At 32.9% G+C, this 14,926-nt stretch overlaps 1 protein-coding gene across 1 annotated transcript in view; it reads left to right on the forward strand.

Moving 5' to 3' along the window:
* Window positions 1-14,926, forward strand: part of LOC126821426 (muscle-specific protein 300 kDa) — a 187,512-nt gene that overhangs the window by 91,224 nt on the left and 81,362 nt on the right. The window contains exons 81-89 of the mRNA XM_056100862.1: window positions 1,118-1,282; window positions 2,479-2,805; window positions 2,943-3,095; window positions 3,456-3,620; window positions 5,547-5,873; window positions 6,171-6,323; window positions 7,181-7,348; window positions 7,882-8,058; window positions 14,644-14,805. Of these exons, the coding sequence (XP_055956837.1) occupies window positions 1,118-1,282; window positions 2,479-2,805; window positions 2,943-3,095; window positions 3,456-3,620; window positions 5,547-5,873; window positions 6,171-6,323; window positions 7,181-7,348; window positions 7,882-8,058; window positions 14,644-14,805 (1,797 nt within the window). The remainder of the gene's footprint in view (window positions 1-1,117; window positions 1,283-2,478; window positions 2,806-2,942; window positions 3,096-3,455; window positions 3,621-5,546; window positions 5,874-6,170; window positions 6,324-7,180; window positions 7,349-7,881; window positions 8,059-14,643; window positions 14,806-14,926) is intronic.

The following is a 14,926-nucleotide window of genomic DNA, read 5'->3' on the forward strand; positions in this document are numbered from 1 at the left end:
TTATGTCTGCTAAAGTTAATATCCAATTACTGCCAGAGTTATGGCCCTTGATCACTTTGAAAAATCTTGCCTTGAATTTACAAGTACCGTGGTTACAATAATGCACACATCTTGTCAAAACTACAAACATTGACAACTTGGCTCAGAATAAAGTAATTTGAATGAAATTTCAATATAGTCATTTTGCATTATCTATTTTTGAACTAGTATAGCAAGAATGGTCAGCTCTTTATCTAAATTTTACATAATGTATCTTTAAATAAATACACAGTTTTTAAGATCATTAGATGAAGAATCCTCTCATAATTACTTCCAGGGTTATGGTCCTAGATATTAAATGTTTTGTATACTAAATGTTAGTATAGGGAAGAACTAGGAGTCAAACATTCTAATAATGTTTTTACTCATCAGATTTTAGTGTGTTGTAAATGGTTTCATTACTAACAAAAGAAAACTATGTGACAACCTTTGTGAAGTTGTCTGGCAACCTAGTCATATTTATTGTTCAAATGGTAAAATTATTCCCTTTGAGAGCTTAATGAAAATGTCATTTTTTCATTAAATATTTTCCGCATTGCCCTTCTCAATATCGTATTTTCTCTTAGATGAACAGTACTCTCTGCTGTATATTTCCCAATCATTTGCTCTGTGTGTTTTTTTGGGGGGTGGGGGGGCGCATTTATCCTGTATTGTCTATAATTTAGCCTACACATTATTCCGATGTTGGGGGGTTGGACGGCCAAATGGTTTGATCGTGCACACTCTGTCATAAGGTCTGCCATTGATTCAACTGGAGGTCTTTACAGTGCTGGATTGTATCTGACAAGGAGTAGGGTCGCCTGTCCAACCTCGTGGCTTTTCTCCGGGTCCTCCGGTTTCCTCCCACTGCTAAAGACCTGTACGCCCAAGCGAATTATTGAAATAAAATTGAACCATATGTTAGTTCCGAAATGACCTAGTTTGTGTGGTGTGGATGTTAAACGCACTCTCTCTCTCTCTCTCTCTCTCTCTCTCTCTCTCTCTCCAGATTTTACACAAGTATGGCCATAGAATTATTTTTAGTGATGGATATTGATGTTATTTAGACATATTGTAATAAACCCAATTCTAATTTTAGGATCTTGTAAGTCGTATGGAAGAACAAGTAACAAGTCATGAAGAATATCGTAAAGCCTATATAGCCTGTTTAGATTGGTTAGCTAATACTAAACATAGGCTACAGCGATTAAGTGATTATTCTGGTGACAGGAAAACATTACAAGATAGACTTCAACAACTACGAGTAAGATTTCTCAAATGCTCAATACAACAAATTTTAACAATACTTATAATGTGCCATAGCTCAAGGCAAAAATAGAACAGTTCTTATACGCGCACATGGAAATGTGGTCGTATATTGCCGTCATTTCATCTGTCTGACCGTCGTCCACATTTTATTGTGAACACCCTACAGTCTACTTTTATCATCTGATTGTAATGCAATTGATATATGTCATTTACATTAGTCAGGTGAAGAATCCTATTTAATTTCAATAGTTTCCATTAATTTCTTCTGGAAAGCCGTGAAAGCCCTAATGACCAAAGTTATCCGATCTGTATGAAATTTTTTATACATCATTTAATTTAGCGAAACGAAGAATCCTATTGAATTTCAAATAATTACATCTAGAGTTGTGTCCCTTGTTTCACTTTGTTGAACCTTGTGAATGCTCTAATGAAGTTTATTTACATTAATTAAATTAGTGAAACGAAGAAGCCTATTATATTTCAGCAATTTCTTTTACTTTCTTCTGGAGTTATGGCCCTTGTTTCAGTTTGTTCAACTTTGTAATGCTCAAATGACAAAAGTTATCATCTGATCATTTGAATAAATGAAATTAAGAAGCCTATTGAATTTCAGCAATTTCCATTAATTTCTTCTGGAGGTATGGCCCTTGTTTCACTTCGTTGAAATGGATGCGCATTATTTTAATAGGTAAAACAAAAAAGACTGTAGAATTTTAACAATTTCTTTAAATTATCTCCAGAGTTAAGGCCCTTGTTTCAGTTTGTAGCACCTTGTGAACCCTCAAACAATGAAAATTTTAAAGTTATCTGTATGAAGTTGTCTTGTATATGCCCCCGATACAAAAGAATAAATATGCGACAACCCTTGTCGACCACTTGGACGATTAAGCTGCTGTGGGCTTATTTATCGTTACCTGGCATCGTATCTTCAAAAAGTCTGTCGTACAGAGCATATTGCTTTGATATAATGAAAATAAACATACAATGATGTCACTCACAATTAGAATTCAGTATGCTTGTCACATGAGTATCAACTTTTAGGTGAAGAAGTTGGAAAGTGAGCCAATTGGTTTTGCAAGAATTATGTTGAATATTATGTATATATCTTTTTGAAAAAGCATTAATACCTCTTTCAGAAAAAAAAAATATGCAATATAGAATTTATTGAAATTATATGCTTATTATTTTCAGGAATTCAAATTAGAACTCAGCCATGGGCAAGAAATGGTAGAAAGAGCTGCTACACTTGGTAACCAGGTTTGTCGTCAAACAGCCCCTCGTGGACAAGAAGTGATACAACAAGAAGTAAAATCATTACGAGATGATTGGAATAGTTTTGCGTCAGCTGTTGGTGAAGTAGAAAATAATCTAGAGGCAGCCATTGCTAACTGGAGTCAGCTCGATGATGAACAGAAAGCATTTTTGGAATGGATTGAAAAAATGAACAAAGAAGTAAAAGATCAGTTGGAACCAACCAGTAATTTATTTAAGAAACAACAACAATTAAGACATGGGGAAGTAAGTTTCAGATTTCTGTAATTTATAAACCTATCTGTTCCCTTGTAAAATAAGACCAGAAAGCATTGTCACATTGACATTTATACAAGTATATGTATTACAAAGATATGTTTTGATAAATTATTTAAATTTTTTAGGACCTGTGTGATAATATTGTTGACAACAAGATTGCATTAGAGAAAGTGAGGGAGAAGGGAGATGCCATTGCACAAAGAAGTAGTGATCCTAGACTCTCTAATAACATGATGCAATTATCTACAAAATATCAGTCATTATGTTCCTCATCTAAGGTAATCCCTACTTGCTGATCATGTATTTTGTTATGGAAACATTCATCTTTAAATTTTAGTCAAAACTGATACTATTATCAATAACAAAATTACCCATATAAAGCAAGATGACATTATTCATAGACAAATTTTAGTGGGACGTAGATTATACCCATGACGCGCTGTCTTACACCCTTGCAATCTTTGGAAACTATGTATGACAAACTTGAAAGTTCTTACTCCAAAGTTACATTCATGGCAATGTTGCATGAATAATTTCATTGCCTAACATTCTATGTGAGATCTAAAGATTCTGTCCATTAATAATAACTAATATAAGTCAAGGGTTTGAATAAAATGACTTTACTTTTAATCTTTTAGAATATGGTGAGAAGATTACGAGATAATGTTCAAGATCATCGCGAATATGATAATGCTCTAGCTAATGCTAATAAATGGATTAAATGGATGGGAGAACGTATTGAAGCCTGTAAAGATACTACAGGTGGTTGGGATTCTACACAAGATAAAATAGATGATATAAAGGTAGAAATTTGTTACTTCCTTATGACAATATGGTAGTTATAGATGCTGTACCATAATCAAAGCCAATAATATATATTTAAGTTTAAACATGCATTATGCAAGAGCTAAATCTGCTTATTGCAGGTCTTTCTTTAGGCCTAAAATATTATCTAAAATATTAATTAGATATTAATTATCTTACCAAAACCATAATCAACTCTTGATGCCATCGGATGCCTGCGATATTTAGTGGATTCAAATACGTTTTCTGGTGGATGTGGTTACCGTAAAAATGGATAATCGAAACTTTGTTTATTATCGTAACAACAGTAGTAATGACTCTAATATCTAAGCTTAGAGTGAAGTAATTTGACTGAAATTTTCACCATATTCTCTTTTTCATTATCTATTTATTTACTATTATGGCAAGAACTCTCAGCTCTATATCTAATCTTGCCTCGATCCGGATTATTTGCCAGTTGATTAATTTATAGTATCCCGCCACGTGATTGACACTTAATAATGATCAATCCGGATAAATACGATTAGAATTTTAAGATTTTTCCACCAGTTCTCAAAAAGAATCGCCAGTACTGCAAAACATTATCGCCAAAATCAAATTTTAATCGCCACTTTCATATTTTTAACGCAAATTGCGACTTTGGAGATCGACATTGTGAGCCCTGCTAATGCCACTTTAATTAAGTGATAAAAGTGAATGGCATGATGAATAGTCTTTAGTTGATCAGGTTTTATCAATTTGGAGATGATCTTGAGTAAAACCATGGACCTTATAATACATGGACTGGTTACTAGAAGCAATAACGCTAAATGCCAGCCGCGCAAGACTTCGCGCGAGAAAACACGAGAGAAGCCAATAGCGATATTACTCAATGTCTTCGCTAATTAGCTATACATAGTCACACGTTTTCATCGTTCCGTTTTGTGTCCTGAATTTACCAAAAACTGCTAAAATAAACTTTTGTTTGACAAGATAAGTCATTAACTATAATTTCCGTTGCATATATGTATACATTTTATTTTAAACAACTTTGTAATTACCATCTTCAAACTACACGTAGACTGCATCTACGAAACAAAGACTTCACCATTGTTTGTTGTTATATGAACAATCGAAAACATGCGTCGGGATTTTTGCATTCAATCAAAATCTATTTGTTATTTCATATTTTTCTGACATAATTCTGATACACGTGAATCTAAGGCATTGTTTGGAAAAATAATCATCGATTTTTAAAAAAGTGAAATATAATTAATTACTTTCTAAAAACAACGAAAATAACACTTTAGACAATTTTATGAAAAAATATGTGATTTTATTTTTGCTTTCAATCAGTGAAACATTTATTTTTGGAATTAATGATCCCTTTCTCCATAAACTTTGATATCTTTTCTACTGTACTGGGCAAAAGTCTTATTTTTTTAAACAAATATTAACATTTTTAAAAAATTATTTTGTTTTGTGATATTTTCAAGTACCAATGCATGTACTGTTCAACAATCATGAATAAACCTGTATTTGATTTGACCCAAATTTCCCCACAGTTTTGCCCAGTTTCTTTAGATAGAAAAAGTGAGAAATTTTGTTTAAAATAAGTTTAATTTTATTGGCATATTATTCAATAAAATATAAACATCCGACGGCTCGCAGATTTATTTATAGGTGCTGTAAGCCAGCCATTATACTCATAATGGAGCAGTACGCATGCCAGGTAACTACAGACGCCGCGAAGGGACATAACTCGTTAACAACTTTCGTTTGGTCGTGATTGACACGTCTCAAATTACCGCGACGTGTCTCAAATTACAGGGCGCCATACATCTCTGGTTAGGTTATTAAGCCGTTGCCAGTCCATGTATTATAAGGTCCATGGTAAAACCCAACTTTTATAGTTAACAGTTTACATATTTTGGATATTACTTTAGGATATAACTGCTAATATGGATGAAGGTCTACAAAAGGTCAACCATGTTTGTGACATGGCAGAGAAAATATTACCTAATACTAGTATGGATGGTAAAAAGATGATTGAAGAACAAGTAACAGATTTGACCAATGATTGGGACAAATTGAACTTGGCCATTACGGAAGCTACAGCTATGTTGGAAGGTGTTCAGCAACGCTGGCATGATTACGAAGAGTATTTTGGTAGCATTATACGCTGGCTAGCTGATACTGAAAATCTTTTAATTCCTGAACCAGAAATAAAATGTACCTTGGCGGAAAAGAAAACACAGTTAGATAGATATCAGGTAGACCTTTATAATATATATCTCATCTCTGAAACATTTTGAACACTGCCTAAACGTAACAGCATTTGAAATTTTACAACTTTTTCAACCAATTAATATTATCTGTAGGGAATAAATTTGTCAAGTTTATTAAATGATTTGGAAATTTGAGCCTATAAAACTTGATACAATTTACAATGGATATTGGTAACATGCTACTTTGCAATGCAAACTTAACCATATATTTTGAAAATCATTATATGCTGTTTTTGAAATGGCCTTGATATAATGACAAAATTTATAATTTGTATTTTGTAGCTGATATTAACAGATATTGAGAATCATAATAGATTGATAAATGAGCTGGCTGAGAGAGTTGCTAATTTGCAAGCTTTATGTGATAATCCACAAATTGCTGAATCATTATCTGATGTGCGTAGACGGTATGAGGCAGTCAGAAATAAAGCTCAGGTACGTTAATTTAAATTTTATCAAAATACTTACGATGTTGAACAAAAAACTGAATTGTCAAAAGATATTGCCCTTATAAAATATATAAAAGACAGTGGTTATTTGCCGCAATTATGAACCGATATCCATGAAACTTACAGAATATGATAACATTAATATTCTGCAAGCTTCATGGATATCGGTTGATAATTGCGGTCTGCAGTTGTGCCACATGAAATGTGTGTAACCTGATATCTCGGAAACCACCAACCGGAAGTGGCTGAAATTTTGGCTACTTCGAGATATTATTAATTTTATAATATTCTGTAAGATTCATGGATATCGGTCAATAATTGCGGTCTGTAGTCGTGCCACACAAATGTGTGGTAACCTGATATCTTGGAAACTGCTAACTAGAAGTGGTCGAAACTTTTGCTACTCTGAGATTTGATCAATGTTATCATATTCTGTAAGTTTCATTGAAATCGGTTGATAATTGAGGTCTGTAGCCATGCCACATGAAATGTGTAGTTATCCAATGTCTCTGAAACTGCTGACCGGAAGTGTCCGAAATTTTGGCTACTCTTGAGATATTATTAATGTTATCGTGATGTGTAAGTTTCATTGAAATCGGTTGATAATTGTGGTTCGGAGACTTGCCACATATGGCGAATTATCTTACCACATGTGGCAAATAGCCCCACCCTATATAAAAAGAGTCGAGATGTTGATCTGAATTCCAAAAGAGTTAACAACACACATTTTTCATACAGGCCACCAGCTGATGAGTCTAATGGTTTCATAACTACCCCATTCTTGCTATCTATAAAATTTATAAAATCTTCCTTTAATATTTAATATTATAAACATTGTTATAGGATTATGTTGAAATGCTTCAAGACAGATACGATGAACATCTTCTCTTCCATGAAACTCAACAAGACTGTGAAAAATGGCTTCTTCAAACATCTTTCCGTCTTATGTCTCATAATTCTTTAAATGTCTCAACTATGGAACTGACAGAAAGACAGATTGAAAAGCATAAGGTAAAAAACTTAATGACTAAAGGGCGAGTATCGGTTTGAAATTTTCATTATATATTCTGGACATCTCTGAATTATCAAAATTCACCAATATTCACATTCCCTTCTTCTTCCTTGATATGTTTCTAAACTGTCTTGAAAATTCATAACCACATCATTGTTGATTGGTCAGTGATTAGGGATCTCTATTTATAAATAGATGGTGATTAAAAGTAATGGTGATTGTCATTAAAAACATTTTCTACCATTTGAACCACATATAAAGAAAACTGGAGAGTTCTACTCATATTCTCATTTTAAAGGGATAAATATGTCCACTGCAACAATTGTTGCTGACAATATGCCGTTATATTAAATAAATCAAATGTTAACATAATTGGACGTTAATGGGTAGCTTATGATTTATTTATTTTTTCACTATTTCCCTCAGGAAATTCTCTGGGGGTTGTTTTGGGGGTCTTTGGCATCCCTGCAAAAAATGTGTCTAGTTTTATTGTTTTTTGATAATATAACAGCAATTAATATTTACATTTCAGGCTATTCTAAGAGAGATAACTAATTATCGATCGACCATGGATCATGTCAACAAGATAGGTCAGGAATTGATTATAAATAATCCGGGAGTTTTCAAACTGTCTGAACAAATTCAATCTCAGTTACAGAACCTAGAAGAAAGTTACACAAACTTACAAGCGACAGCTCAACAGATAAAGGTAAGTCTATGAAATATTATTTACATATAAGACTGCTGAGATGACATAATAATTGTTAATTGTCAAATTAAATCTTTGGACATTTAAAGCAATTCATGGAAATGATAAAAATCAATTTACAACAAAATTTTATTTTTGGGATTATTTTCAATTACTGCCACAATTAAGTTTTTCACAGATGATATCACCTGGTTGGTATAAAGCAACATGTTCTGTGAAATCTCCTTGAAGATACCTATTCTTGATAAGTTAATTCCTTTTTGGGGAGGGAGAAATCAAATAAATACGGAATTGTCTCTTCTTATATACTAAATATAAATGCAGATCAATAAATTAAAAATCCTAGGCAGAGTAGCAATCAATATTATCCTTTTCCTGATTAAGAATTACTTGGAAATCTATATAGTGGTGGGTAGTCGTCCCGATATTTAGTCCTGCAGGGTCCCTATTCTCTTTATATACTTTTAAGAATTACTTGTATCAAATTCTCGATGTATTCATAGTTATTAGTATTTTATTCAACTAGGAATAATATTCTGCTTTGAAGCTATTGAAAATAATCTTAGTTGGTAAACTGAATATTTAAGTGTGTTAGTTGATCAAATTATTCAAATATTTATGTATTTCATCACATCCTATTCATATCATCTCATCAAAGTAAATAATCTATGCTATTCTTTTGGTTGTATGTGGCACACTTTTAGCTTAAACATATCCAGAATAGCTGTTTGAATATTGTAAATCAAGATTATAACTAATGATTCTAAAAGCATTGAAAACAAAATAAGTTAAAATGTGTCATAAAGATATATTATGTACATGTATACAAAATCTTTGGTAGATTGTTCATCTTGATGAGATTTATAGTCAGCATAACTTCAACAATTATTTAACTCAACAATGTGTTTTCTGCTCGACCTCTTGTAATATAAATATTTATACATGATTTTCCCATAACTTGAAAGCACAATTCTTGTTATTTTGATGTTGAGATTAAATTTTGAATGCGTCACGTATTGAGCTTTAATAATTGTGCTGAACAATTGTACCAGCATGTAATTTATTCTATTGAATTCGATTACCATATATACTATTCAAAAAAAGTAGGAGATATTTGATTTTTAAGTGTTATTAAAGTCACCTAATGAAACTGACGAAGAAACAAATGACAAAATGAAATGAAGTTCACATTCATCGATTTATTCCAAATGATCGTTAGACTAAGTAAGGCACAGACTGACCATTATAAGGGTAAAATGATACCCGGGGTCAAACAGCAAAGTTACCACAGCATCACAACCAAGTCAGTAACGGGTAAATCCTCCTCTGTTTGCCAAACAAGCATTGATCCGACGTGGCATACTCCTAATGAGACGTCTACGGTCATTTTGGTCCAGATTGTCCCATTCCTGTTGCAACGCAGCAGCAAGTTCTTGGACATTGGCAGGACGTTGTTGACGTTGACGTAACCTCTGTCGAAGCATGTCCCAGACATGCTCGATGGGGGAGAGGTTGTGACTCGTGCTGGCCAAGGTAATGTGGTGATGTTCTGTTGTTGGAGGTAACCTGTAACGATCCTTGCCCTGTGACATCTTGCGTTGTCATCCTGGAAGATGAAACGGCGGCCATGACGTCGTGCGAACGGAACAACATGGACTGCCAAGATGTTGTCCCGGTAGTACTGGCCTGTAACACGCCCTGCAACAACATGTAAAGCCGTTCTTCCAGCAACAGTGATGCCTCCCCACACCATAACAGAACCACCCCCAAATCGATCATGTCTGATGACGTTAACGTCTTGGAAGCGCTCGTTTCGACGACGCCACACCCTCCTACGTCTGTCCAAAAAATCAACAGTGAACCTTGACTCATCTGAAAACATCACATTGCTCCAGCGTCGATTATCCCAGTGTTGACGATCCCTACACCAACGACGTCTTGCCTGAATGTGATGATCTCTCAAACAAGGGATCACGCGAGGACGTCGGGCGCGAAGGTGACCCCTATGCAGTCGATTCCGAATCGTCTGGCTACTCACTCTCACACCAGTGTCTGTTTGAAGACGAGCGCTGATCTGATTTGCTGTGATGACACGATTTCTCAAGGCCAAGGTACGGATAAATCGATCCTGGGCTTGAGTTGTCGCCCTTGGTCGACCTGAGCGTGGTCTGTCCTGTACAGATTGTGTATCACGGTATCTGGACCATAGCCTGCTTATGACAGACTGAGAAACATTCATCGTCCGCGCCACAACCGCCTGTGTTGTGCCGATCTGTAGCATGCCAAGGGCACGTAACCTTTCATTTTGGGTAAGCCGACGCATATCAAAATTTGTTTTCTGGTCACTAAAACAATTAAACTGATGTTTCCACCCTGGAATTCAATGGCACAATGACTGTAACATTCAAAGTCAGAGTCGTGCAAATCTTGGGTTGGACCCCCATGATGATCCCAAGCATCACCTGCATTCCATGCGGTAGCTATTGGTGCGTTTGGGCGTCACATGTAACTGGAAATGTTTCTTCTGTTAGGTTCTATAGTGACTTTTTTCGTAGTCATTTGCATATTTTAGTATTATGCCCCCAAAATCAAATATCCCCTACTTTTTTTGAATAGTATATTACTGAGGGACATTTGACTAGGGTTTTCTAGTCTATCATGTTTCATATAATTGTGTCCTGTGCATTCTAGTCCACACTTACTAAGAGTTAAATGCTGTTAAAGATAGTGCTGACTGTTTTCACCATTCCACAATGTACTTTATCATCATCCACCACATATCCATACTGTTTCACCCAAATCCTAACTGAGGGTAGTTAATTAAAACATACCAACATACCATTACATATCAACACACATAAACTGCTACGTACATTAAATTTGTAGGTAGTTTTATATCATTCTTTAGAGAGATTTATTTATATAAAAAAACTGTCTGTTGCCATGAACAATGTAGAAACCTGCATGTAGTTGTTGTTGTATTGTGTGAATGTTTTATAAATAAGTTGCTTTTTTTGCAGAACTAATAATTTACATTAACATGTTCGGGTTGTTTTTGTTTGTTCTCTTTTATGATAATTTAACATGTTTGAGTGTAACATCTTAAAGTGAGAGTATGATGTAGAATTGTTTTATTATATTTATCTGTTGATCAAATATTAGAACATATTTTTAGCACCAGTTAAAAAAAACTATGCAATTTTATTCACTAACAAAATCCCTAATGATTAACCAATCTGTGTTGTTTTGCCAAGTGCGTGAAAACTTCAATAATCTTGTCTGATTACGACAAATCTGATTCCACTGTTAATACTGTTATGGGTATGATATGAAATCCATTCTGATGCTATACTTTATGAGTAAAACTAAACTGCAAGATAAAAATTACACTCAAACATGAAGCACCTTGAAAGTAAATTTGGATTTAAATCTAAAGTCACATCTAAAGTGTATTTATAAATACATCAAAAAGATGGGTATTTCTTGCTAACACTGTATAGACATTGGTGATTTTTCTTCGTAAAGCTGAGTAACATAACAAAAACACAATTTTTTTTTCTCGTACTCACCTTTTAATATAGTTAATCAGTGTCATCTTTGTATAGTAAACAGTAGTTTATTGTTTTCTTTCCATCAATAATATTTATTTCAAATGCATGTAAAAGATTTTTTTTTTTAGTTTAACCATTTGGTTTGCCTAGCTTGCTCCTCAGAATCATTTCTGCTTTTATTTTGATTTTTGTTTGATGTGTTTTGATTGGTTGCTGGCTTGATTGATTAACCTTGATTGTCCTCTCACAGGTTGTTTTAGACCATATCGAACTCTATCTCTACTAGATGACCATTGTCACCATATATCCGAGTTGATGCCCCAGCAACAACCAGTCGTGCAGTGCCAATTATTCCAAAAATCAAAATGAAGACAACAACGACCTGGATTTATCATATAAATGAAAAAATACGATCTCATTGCTGCATGAGGAATTTTTGCCTAATTTAAAAGATGTACATCTAAAATATATGGCATTTTTTCTAAGTTTTTCATCAAAAATCAACTCGTAGTATTTTGAAAGACATTGCAAAATTTTGATTGTACAACTTATAATTAAAATTGACATTGGATAATGAATGCCTCATTGCCTGTGATATACTAAATTTGTATTTATTAAGTATTCTGTGATATTTTTTAGAGTTATATTAAAAAAATTATCGTCATCATTCCATCCAATACAGTCTTTATATAGGCTAGATTCATTTATTTATTTATTGTAGACTATTTGTAGTGCTATTTGTAAAAGTATTTAGATTATGAAGTAATGGTTTATGAAAAGTGATAATTGCATGATATTTTCTTATTGTTCCAGGAGTTATACATTTTTCTCCAGAATTGTAAATTATAATTTTAATTAACCCTGACTATTCTTCCTTGTGATCTTGCTTAATTGATGAACTTGCTTTGATATGTGATTCAAAGGCTAACATTGCAGATGTTTCACTTTAATTTAGATTTGTTGTTTTTATTTAAAAAATATTTGAGTTGATTGAAGGTACAATAAAATATAGTTTGTTCTGTATAAATAGGATCAAATCTGTTTGTATACATAACAGAGTGTGTACCGTACTGTGTAGGGCTACTCTCATTAACTAAAAAGATATATAAGTTCGATATATCCTTTGCTCTATGCTTATGTTGCTCATTGCTGTGTATATCTATCTGACTTGCAATGCTCTTAAATTTCCTGTGGAAAATTTTCTATAAATTAGTATTTTTGCCTATAAATCCTTGTCTAATTTTAAATCGTGGTAAATCTATGATCTATGTCTTATCTTAACTAACCAAAATTATATTTTACCCACAATAACCAGTATTTAACATCTACTTTAAATTTTATTTACAAAATTATATTCATTTATAAGACAAATATACATAGTATAGTAAAGATCATCAACCGCTGCATGAAATTTAACATGACATTATTTATCTAAAATTATCATTTTAAGTGTTATTAATGACATTATATTCAGTTATATTATAGGACACTATACTAATGAAGAGCATCATACTCTAGATGAAACTAAATAAAATTAACTTTTCAAATATTCTTGTACATTCTATACACTGAAAGATTTTATACTGATTATATTAGAATTTTGTTCTGATATTTTTATAATTTTTTATTATCCGTCCGTTTAATAATTCATAGTCAGGATTTTTGTTTAAAGTTATGTTACTGTTAGTTTTATATTATTTTGAAGTTTGCAGATTTGTTAGGTTATTATTGATATCCTTAAACTGTGATTGTCTATTGATGTATCTATGTTTTTAGAATTTTTTAAGTATTATTTTATTACATAATATAATACTGATCTTCATTATTATTTATATTTAATATTATATTGTATTGATTTCTTTTGAATGTAATAAAATATTGGTATACTAGATACTGATAACTATTTGTGTTATTAATAGCATGTGTGCATGTTTCTTTTGTATGACAATGGCAACAGACAGTTATATTTATATCTAAATATTCAATCTGTATTTATCTAAACTACCTACTTAATGTATCATTTTAAAGAAATATGGTGGATCATGAATAACTATTCTATTCAGCCATTTTGATACTAGTTTCCATGACATAATTTTGATTTTAATTATTTTTGTCATGACATAACTGTCTTTGTTATGGTTGCAAACCAAGTACATGTATGCATGCTGAAAGTAGGTGAAGAAGTTTTGTGATCCACCATTGCATCATTTCACTCCTATGTATCATACTCGTTTAGTTTGAATTTCAGATGTCTGGCTCGACATTTAAGCAGAAGGAAATAAAATGAATACATCTAAATTTTAAAGTTTTTTAAACAATGTACCGGGTATTGTTATTCTTCAGTTAAACCTTCAAACTTTAAACTTAAGAGCCAACTCTGAATTTCAGATTTCATGTATAATATATAGTAAAATTCAGAACAGGCTAAGCCATTCCAATATGAACTATATTCCCATTGTGATTCCATTGTTGAGGTATCAGTTAAAAGCAGAATTTCCATAACCCTTTAACCATGTTGTGGTTTCAGACAGGAATGTAGTGGTACGTGTATATAGTCATACCACGGCGTTGCAGAGATATGAAGGAAAATGCAGTTCTGTTTTTTTGTAAACAAAAATTGTGAAAGTCACACAATCCCTTATAAATACATGTACAAACATAACTGATTCTAATTAATACTATACAGTGCATACCAACTAAAGTCTTTACTGTGATTTAATACATTAATCCACCTTTTATCAGGTCCTAATATAATCTTCATTTCTCTTCAAATCTTTAACATATCAGATTTAAATTCACACAAAGAACATGCCATCGCTGCAGAATTTGCTTTGATGATCATCAACGAATACATTAATTATTTTCTGTTACTCTAACTACAACAATCATATTCTCATTCAAATTGCACACAGTATTTTGGAATGCAAATCGAGGAATAGATGCATGTTAATTAAGCTGGTGTTATACCTATGTAAAAAAGAAAATATCCAACTCGCTCAATCCTATCTCCATTCCACTATAAAACTGATTTTAGGAGCGTCTGCAAGATATCTTGAACAAATGGCAGAATTATAAAGATCTGTTAGAGAACACAGAAGTATATTTGTCTGGTGACGTTGTTGAGTGGATACAAGAAGCGGACTCCAGTATTCCTGATAGTATAGATGAAGCACAGAAACAGAGAGAATCAGCACAGGTACTGTAAGAGTTATGCTAATCTTTTTTCCTGAGGTTGTGAATCTCACTCAGACAGCAGAACTTCCAACTAATGTCCTTCAAATTGCAATGTTCATGGATTCTTTTACATGAATGTTTAT

The sequence above is a fragment of the Patella vulgata genome, chromosome 5 (assembly GCF_932274485.2).
Source record: "Patella vulgata chromosome 5, xgPatVulg1.2, whole genome shotgun sequence".
Taxonomy (NCBI): Eukaryota; Metazoa; Mollusca; class Gastropoda; family Patellidae; genus Patella; species Patella vulgata.